This window comes from Molossus molossus, unplaced genomic scaffold, assembly GCF_014108415.1.
Source record: "Molossus molossus isolate mMolMol1 unplaced genomic scaffold, mMolMol1.p scaffold_m16_p_2, whole genome shotgun sequence".
NCBI classification, from domain to species: Eukaryota; Metazoa; Chordata; class Mammalia; order Chiroptera; family Molossidae; genus Molossus; species Molossus molossus.
The window spans coordinates 34111886-34124478 of record NW_023425355.1 but is presented as its reverse complement, the minus strand read 5'-3'; the positions used below and the strand labels follow the sequence as shown (position 1 = coordinate 34124478).

General features: G+C 35.9%; 1 protein-coding gene across 1 annotated transcript in view; it reads right to left on the bottom strand.

Moving 5' to 3' along the window:
- Positions 1–12593, bottom strand: part of DNAAF6 (dynein axonemal assembly factor 6) — a 59318-nt gene that overhangs the window by 32366 nt on the left and 14359 nt on the right. The window contains exon 5 of the mRNA XM_036271682.1: positions 10878–10974. Coding sequence (XP_036127575.1) covers positions 10878–10974 — 97 coding nt within the window. The remainder of the gene's footprint in view (positions 1–10877; positions 10975–12593) is intronic.

Genomic DNA, 12593 nt, shown 5'->3' with positions numbered 1-12593 from the left:
TTGTGGTGACCTTTCACTATTTACGTATGCCACATAGGCAAGGCTCAATTGTGGTCTGTCCCTGATCTTGGCAGAACATCCTGTGATTCTCTCAGACTGTGGGACAATAGGCAGTTTTATGAGGAGTTGCTCAAGGCTGTTTTTAATCTGTCTTTCTACCTTGTGGGAGGCTCCCTATTGTGCAGAAGGCTACAACAAGGCAGATTCTCACCCTACTCACAGATTTCAGTAAGGCATAGGACTTTCCACCTCCCTCCCCTTGGGTATAGATGCAGGCTATGAAATAGTTTAGCTGCAGTCTAAAGGGAACTTTTCAGCAACAGAGTGCCCCACTGCTCATGTCATCTGTCATCTTGCCCCTTTACTTCGATGTCCTGTGGGGCAAAGAATATCAGGAGCTGACACTGTGCTGATCTTACTTATGCTGTCTGTGTAAGTGATAATCTATATACATTTGATCTCATTGTTTCCTTATTGGATGGGTCTATTAAAGTCTGTGTTGCTGCTTATGGACTGTTTGATCTCTTAAGAGTAAGCTCCTTGAGAGAAGGAGAAACTTATTGATATTTTCAACACTATATATTGAGTATCTGGCCTAGAGTAAGTGCTTAATAAATATTTGTTGAATTTTTAAAAATATAGTAAACAATGATAAATACATATGCAAGAATATATAGTCAAGGATACATATCAAACCCATTATAATCAGAGCCTTCTGAAGAAGGATGAAGAGTATAGAAGACAAGAGAAAATAAAATATAAAATAAAACAAGATCCTTAGTTCATTTATTTTTTTTCCATTAATTTATATGAATATTTGATACCTTGTAAGCTTGTACTTATTTTATCAACTGAACTGTAATATAACAGAGAAAGGTTAAATTATCATCTTTTGGGTTCCAAGGAGCCCCGTTTTTTTTCTCCTAGGAGCTGCTTCATGGGTGATAGTACCCTTGAAACCAAGGTGAGGGTGCATTTATGTATTTTATATGTTGGGATTTCTCATAGAATTTTCCTTGGAGAAAAGGATTGGTAGCTAAATACAAGGCAAAACAAAACAAACCTGCAAAACTGGCCTAGCTCTAGCTCTAAAATTAATGTACAGCATGATAACTGTAGTTAATAATAATGTATTAAATAATGGAAATTTGATAAGACAGTAACTATGTGAGATGACATGTTAATTAACTGGACTGTAGTAATCATTTCACTATGTATATGTATATCAAATCATCATGTTGTACACTTTAAATATATATATAATTTTTATTTTAAAATAAAATGCCTAAATATAGATTAAGGCAAGAGATGTTTGGTGGCTACAAACTCGGGAGTAGAACAGCAGGCGGAAATTGGATAATGGAGCTCTTTGGGTTGGGGTTAGAAGGGGAAAATAGAAAGCTTGTTGAAAATACACATATTGCTAACACAGAATTTTCTTTAGGACAATCACTTTGATTTAGGACTCATAAATCTTGCTTTCTTATTTGGAGTTTGGGGAGGGTAAAGGACAAGGTGGTACTTGTGAATTTTTAAACCCTAAAGCACTCCTTGTACATACAGACCAGGTCCAGGATCCAAGTAACATATTTAGTCAACTCTAAGTTGCAAATTTCCCTGCATTTTAATGTTTCTGATATTGGGATGCATCACGTAATCAAAGCGTACATTTAATGTAGCATACCTATTTTCTTTTGTTATTAAATAAGTGCACATTTACAAATTGATTATGTCTTAAATGTGAGAAAATGCCACATTATCAACAAGAATAATACACTTATAAATTGGAGGAAGAAATACTTGAAATGGGGTCAACAACCTCTTCTATCTGAGTCTTACCAGTGGGGTTAAACAATGACAGTAGATGTCATCATTAATATGTTTACAGGATAGCCCTGGCCAGTTTGGCTCAGTGGTTAGAGCGTCAGCCTGCGGTCCGGAGAGACCCGGGTTCGGTTCCCGCTAAGGGCACGTACTTCGGTTGCAGTTTGTCCCCGGCCCGTCGATGTTTCTCTCTCTCTCTCCCTCCCACTCTATCTGTACAAAAAATGGAAAAATATCCTCGGGTGAGGATAAAATATATATATATATATTTACAGGATAAAATTCAAGCTACAAATGAGGTGGTTTTGTTTTGTTTTGTTTTGTTTTTGAGCATCAGCTTACCAGTATACCACCATCCACAATTATTCTTTATTATTTTCATATTCACTGCTTACTCAAATAGGCCATGCTATTTCATGCCTGGTTACCACCCATGTGCTCTTGCCTCTGCTTGGAATGTCCTTGGAATGGTGTCCACCATAGAAATCCTATCTACCCAAACAGAGTTGATCCCTTTCATCTTTAAATCACCATGTACCTGATATATGCCTCTAAATATGTACTGACCATACTGAACTTCAATGATGTATTAGGGGCCCATCCCCTTTACTGAAAATTCCTTAAGGATAATTGACTGTTTCTTATTTATCTCTGTATCTCTAGTACTTAGGACAGTGCCTGGTATGTAGTAGTATTCACTAAATCTTCAAAGATTGAACATATGAATTCTGAACTGGTAGACATACAATTGTCAACCATAAGTTTAACTGTTAATAAAATGAAACATTTATGTCTCCCTATATTCAACAAATAAGTGAGATCATGTGGTACTGGTCTTTCTCAGATTGGCTTATTTCGCTTAGCATAATACTATCCAGGTCCCTCCAAGTCATCTCAAAGGATACAATATCTTTCTTTCTTACAGATGCATAGTGTTCCCATGGGTATATGTACCACAGTTTTTTGATCCATTCATCTATTGATGGACAGTTACGTTGTTTCCATAACTTAGAGATTGTAATTAGTGCTGCTATGAACATGAGGGTACATATATTCTTTCTGATTGGTGTTTCAGGCTTCTTAGGGTATATTCCTGGAAGTGGGATTACTGGGTCAAATGGCAGTTCAATTTTTAAATTTCTGAGGTGACACCATAGTGTTTTCCACAGTGGCTGCACCAGTCTGCATTCCCACCAGCAGCACACTAGAGTCCCCTTTTCTCCACACCCTCACCAACACTTGTTGTTTGATGATTTGTTAATGGCGGCCATTCTCACAGGTGTGAGGTGATATCTCATAGTTGTTTTAATTTGCATCTCCCTGATGATTAGTGACGTTAAGGATTTTTTCATATGTCTCTTGGACATTTATATGTCCTGTTTGAAGCAGTGTCTAGTTAGTTAGGTCCTCTCCCCATTTTTTAATTGGGTTTTTTGTCTTCCTTTTGTTGAGTTGTACGAGTACTGTATATATTTTGGAAATTAACCCCTTATCTGATGTATCGTTGGCATTTATGCTCTCCCACATAGTGGGTTCCCATTCCATTTTGATGCTTGTCTCTTTTGCTATGGAGAGCATTTTAGTTTGATGGAGTCCAATGTATTAATTTTTCTTTTGTTTCTCATGCCTTAGGTGTTCTATTAGTAAAAATTCTGTTGTGTGTGATGTCTGAAATTCTGTTGCCTACATTTTCTTCTATGATTTTTATGAATTCATGAGTCATATTTAAGTCTTTTATCCATTTTGAGTTATTCTTGTATATGATGTAAGTTGGTGGTCTAGTTTTTTGTTGTTGTTGTTTTGTTTTGTTTTCGTGTAGCTGTCCTAATTTCCCAATACCATTTATTAAAGAGGCTGTCTTTACTTTATTGTATGTTCTTGCCACATTTGTCAAATATTAATTGAGTACAGTGTCTTGGGTTTATTTCCGGGTTCTCTGTTCTGTTTCATTGACCTATATGCCTCTACGTGTGTCTCTACCAAGCTGATTTGATTACTATGGCTTTCTCATATCTCTGATATCGAGTATTGTGATCCCTCCTACTTTGTTCTTCTTTTTCAAGATTGCTGTGGCTATTCAGGGTCTTTTTTGATTCCAAATGAACTTTTGAAGTATTTGTTCTAGTTCTGTGAAATATGTTGTTAGTATTTGAATGGAGATTGCACTGAATCTATAGCTTGCATTTTAATGATGTTAATTCTTCCAATCCATGAACAAGGTATGTGCTTCCACGTTTTTATATTCCTTTATTTCTTTTTTCAATGACCTGTAGTTTTCTGTGAATAGGTCCTTTACTTCTTTGGTTAAGTTTATTCCTAGGTATCTTAATTTTTTTGCTGCAGTGGTAAACAGGATTGATTTTTTATTTTCTGTTTCTGTGAGTTTCTCACTGGTGTATAAGAATCCCATTGATTTCTGGACGTAAATTTTGTATCCTGCTGCTTTGCCAAATTAATTTATGAAGTCTAGTAAATTTTTGATGGAGTCTTTGGGGTTTTCTATGTATAGTATCATGTCATCTGTGATTAATGACAGTTCCACTTCCTCCTTTCCAACTTGGATCCCTTTTATTTTTTCTTCCTGTCTGATTGCTGTGGCTAAGACTTCCAGTACTATGTTAAATAAGCGTGGTGAAAGGGGGCATCCCTGTATTGTTCCTGTTCTTCAGAAAAATGCTTTTAATTTTTGACTATTGAGTATAATGTTGGCTGTAGGTCTTTCATATATAGCCTTTATTATGTCGAGATATGATCCCTCTATGCCTAGATTGATGAATGTTTTTATCAAAAGTGGGTGCTCAATTTTGTCAAATGCTTTTCCAGCGTCTATTGATATGATCATATGATTTTTATTGTTCATTTTGTTTATGTGGTATATCACATTTATTTATTTGCAAATATGGTACCAGCCTTGCATCCCCAGGATGAATCCCACTTGGTCATGGTGAATAATTTTTTTGATGTATTGCTGGATTCGATTTGCTAGTATTTTGTGCAGGATTTTGGCATCTATGTTCATCAGACATATTGGCCTGTAGTTTTCTTTCTTTGTAGTGTGTTTTTCTAGTTTTGGAATTAGAATTCTGCTGGCCTCATAAAATGAGTTTGGAAGTCTTCCTTCTTCTTGAGTTTTTAAAATAGTTTGAGGAGAATGGGTATCAGTTCTTCTTTGAATATTAGGTAAAATTCCCCCATGAAGCCATCTGGGCCTGGGCTTTTGTTTGCCAAGAGAGTCTTGATTACATCTCCAATTTCTTTTGTTGTTATTGGTTTGCTCAAGTTTCCTATCTCTTCCTGGTCCAGTATTTGGGGACTGTGTGTTTCTAGAAATTTGTCCATTTCACTAAGATTGTCGAATTTGTTGCCATATAATTGTTCATAATATTTGTTAACAATCCTTGGTATTTTTGTGGTGTCAATTATTATTTCTCTTCTTTCATTTCTGATTTTGTGTATTTGAGTTCTCTCTCTTTGTTTCTTGGTGAGTCTAGCTAAGGGTCCATCAATCTTGTTTATCTTTTCAAAGAACCTGCTCTTTGTTTCATTGATCCTTTAAATTGTTTCTTTGGTCTCCATGTCATTTATTTTTGCTCTGATCATTATTATTTCCTTCTTTCTACGTGCTCTGGGGTTTTCTTTTGTTTGCTTTCTAGTTCTTTAAGTTTTGAGGTTAGATAGTCTATTAGAAATTTTTCTTACTTCTTGAGTTAGGCTTATAGTGCTATAAACTTCCCTCTCAGAACTGCTTTCACTGCATCCCATAGATTTTGTGTTGTTGTGTGTTCATTTTTATTGGTTTCCAGGAAGTTTTTCATTTCTTCTTTGATCTTTATGGTAACCCTTTCATTGTTCAATAACATGCTATTTAGCCTCAATGTTTTCAAATATCTTTGCATGTTCTTGTTGCAATTGATTTCTAGTTGCATGTCATTGTGATCTCAGAAGACGCTTGATATTATTGCCATCTTCTTGAAGTTGTAGACACTTAGCTCATGCCCTAACATGTGGTCTATCTTTCACAATGTCCCATGTGAATTTGAGAAGGATGTTAATTCTGCAGTTTTGGGGTGTCATTCTCTGTAGATATATTTTAAATCCATTTGATCTAGTGCTTCATTTAGAGTCTGTGTTTCCTTGTTTTTTTGTTTGTTTGTTTGTTTGTTTGTTTTTGTCTAGAAGATCTATCCAGTGATGTCAGCTGGGTATTGAAGTCCCCTGGTATGATTGTATTGCTGTCGATTTCTCCTTTGAAGTCCTCCAAAAGATTTTTAATATATGTTGGGGCTCCTATATTGTGTTCATATATGTTTACCAAGGTTACATCTTCCAGTTGGATAGATCCCTTCAATATTATGTAGTGGCCTTCTTTGTCTCTAGTTATGACCTTCATTTTGAAATGTACTTTATCAAATATGAGTACTACTACCCCAGCTTTATTTTCATTTCTGTTAGCTTAAAGAATGTTTTTCCATCCCTTCACTTTCAACCTATGTGAGTCTTTTGTTGTGAGGTGGGTTTCTTGTAAACAACATATATGTGAGTCATGCTTTCTTATCCAATCAGCTACTTTGCATCTTTTTATTGGAGCTTTCAAACCATTCACATTTAAGGTGATAATTAATATGTACTTACTTATTGGCATTTTTGTTTAGTGTGGTTATTTTTTCTTCCTATTTCTTCTACTAATTACAGCAGTCGTTTTAGCATATCTTGCAGTGCTGGTTTGGTGTTAATATATTCCCTTAGCCTTTTTTTTGTCTGGAAAGCTCTTTATTTGTCCTTCTATTTTGTATGATAGCCTTGCTCAGTAAAGTAGTCTTGGATTCAGATCCTCATTTTTCATAACCTTGATCACTTCATGCCATTCCCTTCTGGCCTGTAGTGTTTCTGTTGAGAAGTCATCTGAGAGCCTGATGGGGTTTCATTTTTAGGTAACCTGTTGCTTATCTCTTGCTGCCTTTAGGTTTCTCTGTCTTTAATTTTTGGCATTTTAATTACTATGGGTCTTGATGTGGGCCTGTTTGGGTTCTTCTTACTTTGGGCTCTCTGTGCTTCTTGAACTTGAATGCCTTCTTCCTTTACCAAGTTAAAATTGTTTTCTGTCACCATTTCTTGAAATATATTCTCTAACCCTTGGCCATTTTCTTGCTTTTCGGGGACTCCTATGATGCAAATATTATTACATTTGCAATTGTCCAACAGTTCTCTTAAGCTATCTTTCTGTTTTTTAATTGTTTTTTTCTTTTTGGTTTTCTGATTGGTTGATTTTTTCTACCCTGTCTTCTAATTCACTGATCCAGTTTTCAGCTTCCTCTACTTTGCTGGTTATTCCTTCCAATGTGTTCTTAATTTCTGCTATGTCATTCTTCCTCTCCACTCGGTTGGTTTTCAATGTATCTATATCTTTACTTATGGTGCTGATGTCCTTATTCATGCTATTGAGCTTCCTCAAGATTATGGCTCTGAACTCTACCTCTGATATTTTGCTTAGCTGCATTTCATTGATCTCATCTTCAGTCGAGTTCCCTTGTTCTTTCATTTGGGGTTTGTTTCTTTATTTCACCATTTTGCCTATCTCAGTGGGTTATATAGCCTGCCAAATTTCCCCTGTAGGTGTTTGTGTTCTGCTGTTTGTGGCTCCCTGTATTGGGTTTGAATGAACCTGGGTGGCTCATGTTAAACACCACTGTCAAGTCTTACTTTCCTGGGTAGATTTGCAAGCCCAGAGAAGTTTCAGTTATCCTCTAGCTTTTTCCTGGTGGCTAGAAGTCTCAGTTACTCAGTGCCTTGAAGTGTAGCTCTGATGTTCTGCATAAGAGGATTTCCAGAGGGTGGGAGAGATGCTGGCTGTTAATGAGCCTCAATTTGCATTTCTTTGCCTCACCTGGAAAGGCTGAATCTCCAAGGTGGTAGAGGGATGCTGCTTTTCTTCACAGCCTCGGGAAGAAACATACTGGCCACCATCCTTTCTGTCCGCAACTCAGCAAAAACTCTGAGTGCCCTCCAAATCCCAGGTGCCCCCATAGAATTCCTGCCCAGTCTGCCCTCCCTCTGCCGTAGCCCCCAGTTTAGTGGCTATGGCTATTTTAGCACTCTGTCCCAGCTCTCTGAGCTCCAGAGCGGCTTGGTCTTTATCCCCCAAGGACACTGCTCACGTCTAAGACTGCTGCTATTTGTGGGCTCCCAGCCCGCCACCCTCTTGAGCCTCCGCAGATCCTACCAGTGTCCCTGGTTATATGGCCCTGTCCTGCTGCTTTTCTGTTGCTTTTTTCTGAGGATTTGTCTCAATTTTAGTTGTAATTCTCGTTTGGTCCTGGGAGATCATCTGCATAGCTTCTATTCACTCCGCCTCCATTTTCACCCCTTCAGAAGTTTTTAAATGTATTTTGGTGCTCCTATATTGGGTTATGTATGTTTACCAATATTGTATCCTCCTGTTCGATAGGTCTTTTCAATATTATCTAGTGGCCTTCTTTGTCTCTGGTTGTGACTTTCATTTTGATGTCTATTTTATTAGATATGAGTATTGCTACCCCATTTTTCCTTTCCATTTGCTTGGTAAAATGTTTTCCATCCCTTCACTTTTAATCTCTGTGTGTCTTTTGTTGTGAGGTGGGTCTATTGTAAACAACATGTATATGAGTCTTGTTTCTTATCCATTTTAGCTACTTTGTGTCTTTTTATGGGAGCATTTAAACCATTTTTATTTATGGTTATTATAAATATGTACTTACTTACTACCATTTTTGTTTATTATGGTTATGTTTCTCTTTCTATTTCTTCTGCTTGTTACTGCAGTCCTTTTAACATTTCTTGGCATGTTGGTTTGGTGCCAACATATTCCCTTAGCCTTTTCTTTTTTGTTTGGAAAGTTCTTTATTTTATCTTCTATTTTGAATGATAGCCTTGCTGGATAGAGTAGTCTTGGATTCAGAACCTTGGTTTCATTACCTCGATTACTTCATACCATTCCCTTCTGGTCTGTAGTGTTTCTGTTGAGAAGTGAGCTGTTAACCTTATGGGGGTTCCTTCATAGGTAACTTGTTGTTTATCTCTTGCTGCCTTTGGGGTTCCCTCTTTGTCTTTAATTTTTGGCATTTTAATTACTACGTGTGTTGGTATTGGTCTGTTTGGGTTCTTCTTACTTGGGGCTCTCTGTGCTTCTTGAACTTGAATGCCTTTTTTCTTCATCAAGTTAGGGAAGTTTTCCGTCACCATTTCTTCAAATATATGCTCTGATCCTTGCTCATTTTCTTCTTCTAGAACTCCTATGTGCAGATGTTGTTACATTTCATATTGTTCAACAGTTCCCTTAGGCTGTCTTCCTTGTTTTAATTTTATTTTATTTTTTGGGTGGGGGGTTCTCTGGGCAATTTTTTCTACCCTGTCTTCTAATTCACTGATTTAATCCTTAGCCTTCTCTACTCTGCTAGTTATTCCTTCCAATGTGTTCTTTATTTCTATGTCATTCTTCATTTCCAATTGTCAGTTTTCAATGCTTCTATATGTTTACTCATGCTGTGGCACTTCCTCATGATTATTAATGTGAACTCTCCCTCTGATATCTTGCTCAATTCCCTTGCATTTATTTAATCTTCTGTTGAATTATCTTGTTCTTTCATTTGGCATTTGTATCTTTCTTTCACCATTTTGGCTGTCTCAGTGGGTTTTGGAGCATGCCAAATTTTTCCTGTCAGTGTTGATTTTCCATCAGTTGTGGCTCCTTTTACTGGTTTGGATTAGTGTGGGAGGACCCATGTTAAACGCTACCGTCAAGTCTTATTTTCCTGTGTAGATTTGTGTGTGTGTGTGATTTAGTTTCCAAGATTTGTAATTTGGTATACCTTTATCGTTAATACTACTAGCAATTTTCATGAGAGCAATGGAACGATCCACAACCGTTTCATTTATTTAGGGCCTAGAATTTCTCCAAAGTTTAGAGCAATCCTTAATACTAGACATCAAAAACATAATTTTACAGTATTTAAGGATAGCTTTTTGAATATTACCACTAAAACCCTGGGAGATGATTACATCAAGATCACTTGAAACTTTAATTCATTCAAGTTAGAAAAATCTCATGAGGTACTTAAAGTCACTATTCCCAACTTGTTACTTGATTCAGTTGAATATATTAGATCATGCTAATAATTAAAAACCTGAAATTCAGACAATAAAGAGATTTGATTTATCATTTTCTTAAGGAAAAAAACCGTTAAGCATCTCCTATGGGGACTTCTGGACTCTATACTGAACAGTATAGTAAGAGAGGGAAGGGAAAAGATATATGAACAGCTCCAGATCTCAAAAAATAAAGTCTCAGCACCAAAATTACTAGTGTATGTTGTCAAAATGAGTTGCATTCTACACTCTTGGTTAGACCCATAATTTCAACAAGATCATTATGAGGCTCAAATAAGCAAAAATAAAGTGGTTTCAATTGATATTGTTTGTGTTGCAATTGTAATTATATAGAAACAGTGGCTTCACAAAAGATGCTCTCCAATATGGCATAGTATCATTTGGATTAGGGAGGAAAATTACACTTTAGATGTCTTTTTAGAATTTTATATCAGAAGTTCCAAATATTAAGAAAAAATTCCTTTTTAAATTTCCCAATGTAAAACAAATCATTAAAAGAAATACAAACATAAGAGCGAAGACAAATTCAAGGAAGGAAATTTTTCATTCATTTGGATTGCCTGTCAACTCATGAGACATTACTAACCAATCAGATAACATGCATAAGATAGAAGTAGGATAAATGAAATTCAGCCCAATCAGATTTGGCAGTTTTAATAGTACCAGAATAGTATATTACATCATATGAGTTTGTTATGTTTATTTGTAAATCTTATCCACATGTGTAAGGTTAGTTTATTTTGTACATGTTTACCAAATTTAAACTGTCACATTATTCCCTTAGTACTTGAAACATAGCAATCACTATTTTTAAAGAGTTTACAGCCTTTCCCATAGTGTTATGTATATAACAGGCAGTCAATGTAGCTATAATGGTCATAAGGAAAATGGGGAAGAGGGGAGAAGCTTACCATTAGATCCTCACAACACGCTGTTGAACTGTTCTTTTCCATCAATCCTAGGAACATATCCTCAGTTCCCACTTGCTGTTTGTATATGATTTCATACCTGAAAAAAGTCATTGATGTAGAGACTCAAATGAAAGAGACATATCCTGTCATAGAGCAGAAAACTAGACACATATAAGAACATGCCATTACAACAAATAATAATAATATAAAAAGACGAAATAAATAAAATATTTGCAGTTTTTCAGCCATATAGCAAAACATAAAGAAATAGGAATAGGAGTCTAGAAATTCAGTAAAAAATGCCTAACACTGTAAAGCAGGATTTATATCATATATATTTCTTTTCTAAAATGAAGCTTAAATGTTTTAGAGCTATACAAATAAAATGGATTGAGGAAACTTCTAATAAGAGTCTAATAAGATTCAATGTAGAAGAAAAAGGGAAGGTACTTTCCAGGAAAACAATGGCTTAGAAAAAGAGCGGGCCTATAACATAGGGTTTGATGGATAGAAACTCTCCTCTGCTAAATTTAAACCACAAAGTAGAATCCAGGTTTAGTACCATTTCTGTCATTAACTGTGTGACCTTGCTCAAGTGACAAAGTTGTGGAGTCTTGGCTTCTACATTTTTACAATTTATGGAAAGGTATGTGTTTGAATTAAATGATCTCTTTTTTCCATTTCTAAAATTATGCAATAGAAATACTGGAGTATGTAGTCAGCATAGCTTCACTATGTTTAGAATAAGTCTTACAGAATTCTCAATTCAGTGAAAGATTTCACCTCACTCATGACAATTCACAAATCTTTCTTTGGCCCCAAACTTGGGCCCTTAGAGACAGGATGTTTTATAGAAGCACCCAGCCATAATGTACCCTATCATTTTAGATGGAATTAAGTACCAAACATTTACAAATGATTTTTTTTTTGTAATTAATTCTATTCTGATGAAGAAATGGTAAATCTCTGGACATGAAGACTAAATGACTATATTGAACTTTGACCACTGGCAAATAAGAATGCCCAGGAATAAAAAAAGAGATTTTTCTAAGTTGAGACAAGACTAACAATAAGTAGCCATTTAATATGGGGCATTTATTTCTTAATAGACTATAACATATATCAGGTATTTACAAAGATGAAGCCAGATTAAAACAAAATAGAAAGGTACTGAACCATAAGCCTGTGATTCCCAAATAGATTTGCTCTAGCTGCTGCTCTTCTCATCTTCAGAAGCAGTTCTCCAACTGCCTACTATATGCATTTGCCTGGAGGTCCCAAAGGCACCTCACTGTCCACACATCTAAAACCAAACTCATCACTTTCCCTCCACCTACATTCCCAGTTACAGTTAACGGCCTTACTATTGACCCACTCACCCAAGCTAGTAACTTCCAGATCATTTTTTACACTTTCCTCTCATTCATTATATCTAATCAAGTATCAAATCTGCCATCAAAAATCTCTCAAAAAAAGACTAATGCTTTTCCCTGAGTCCAGTGACTTAGATCCGGCCCTTATTATTTTTTGTTTGGTTGCTAGTTATTCTTTTTTGCTAACTGTCTGTCCACATTCTTTACTCATTTTCCTCTTCACCCATTGGGACATTTGAAATATGATTGCATAAGACAGAAAACATAGATTTTTTAAAAATCTTAAAAAGCCATTTTCTTCATATTCTGAATGAATTACTTATACCTGTAAGGCTTTCATGGA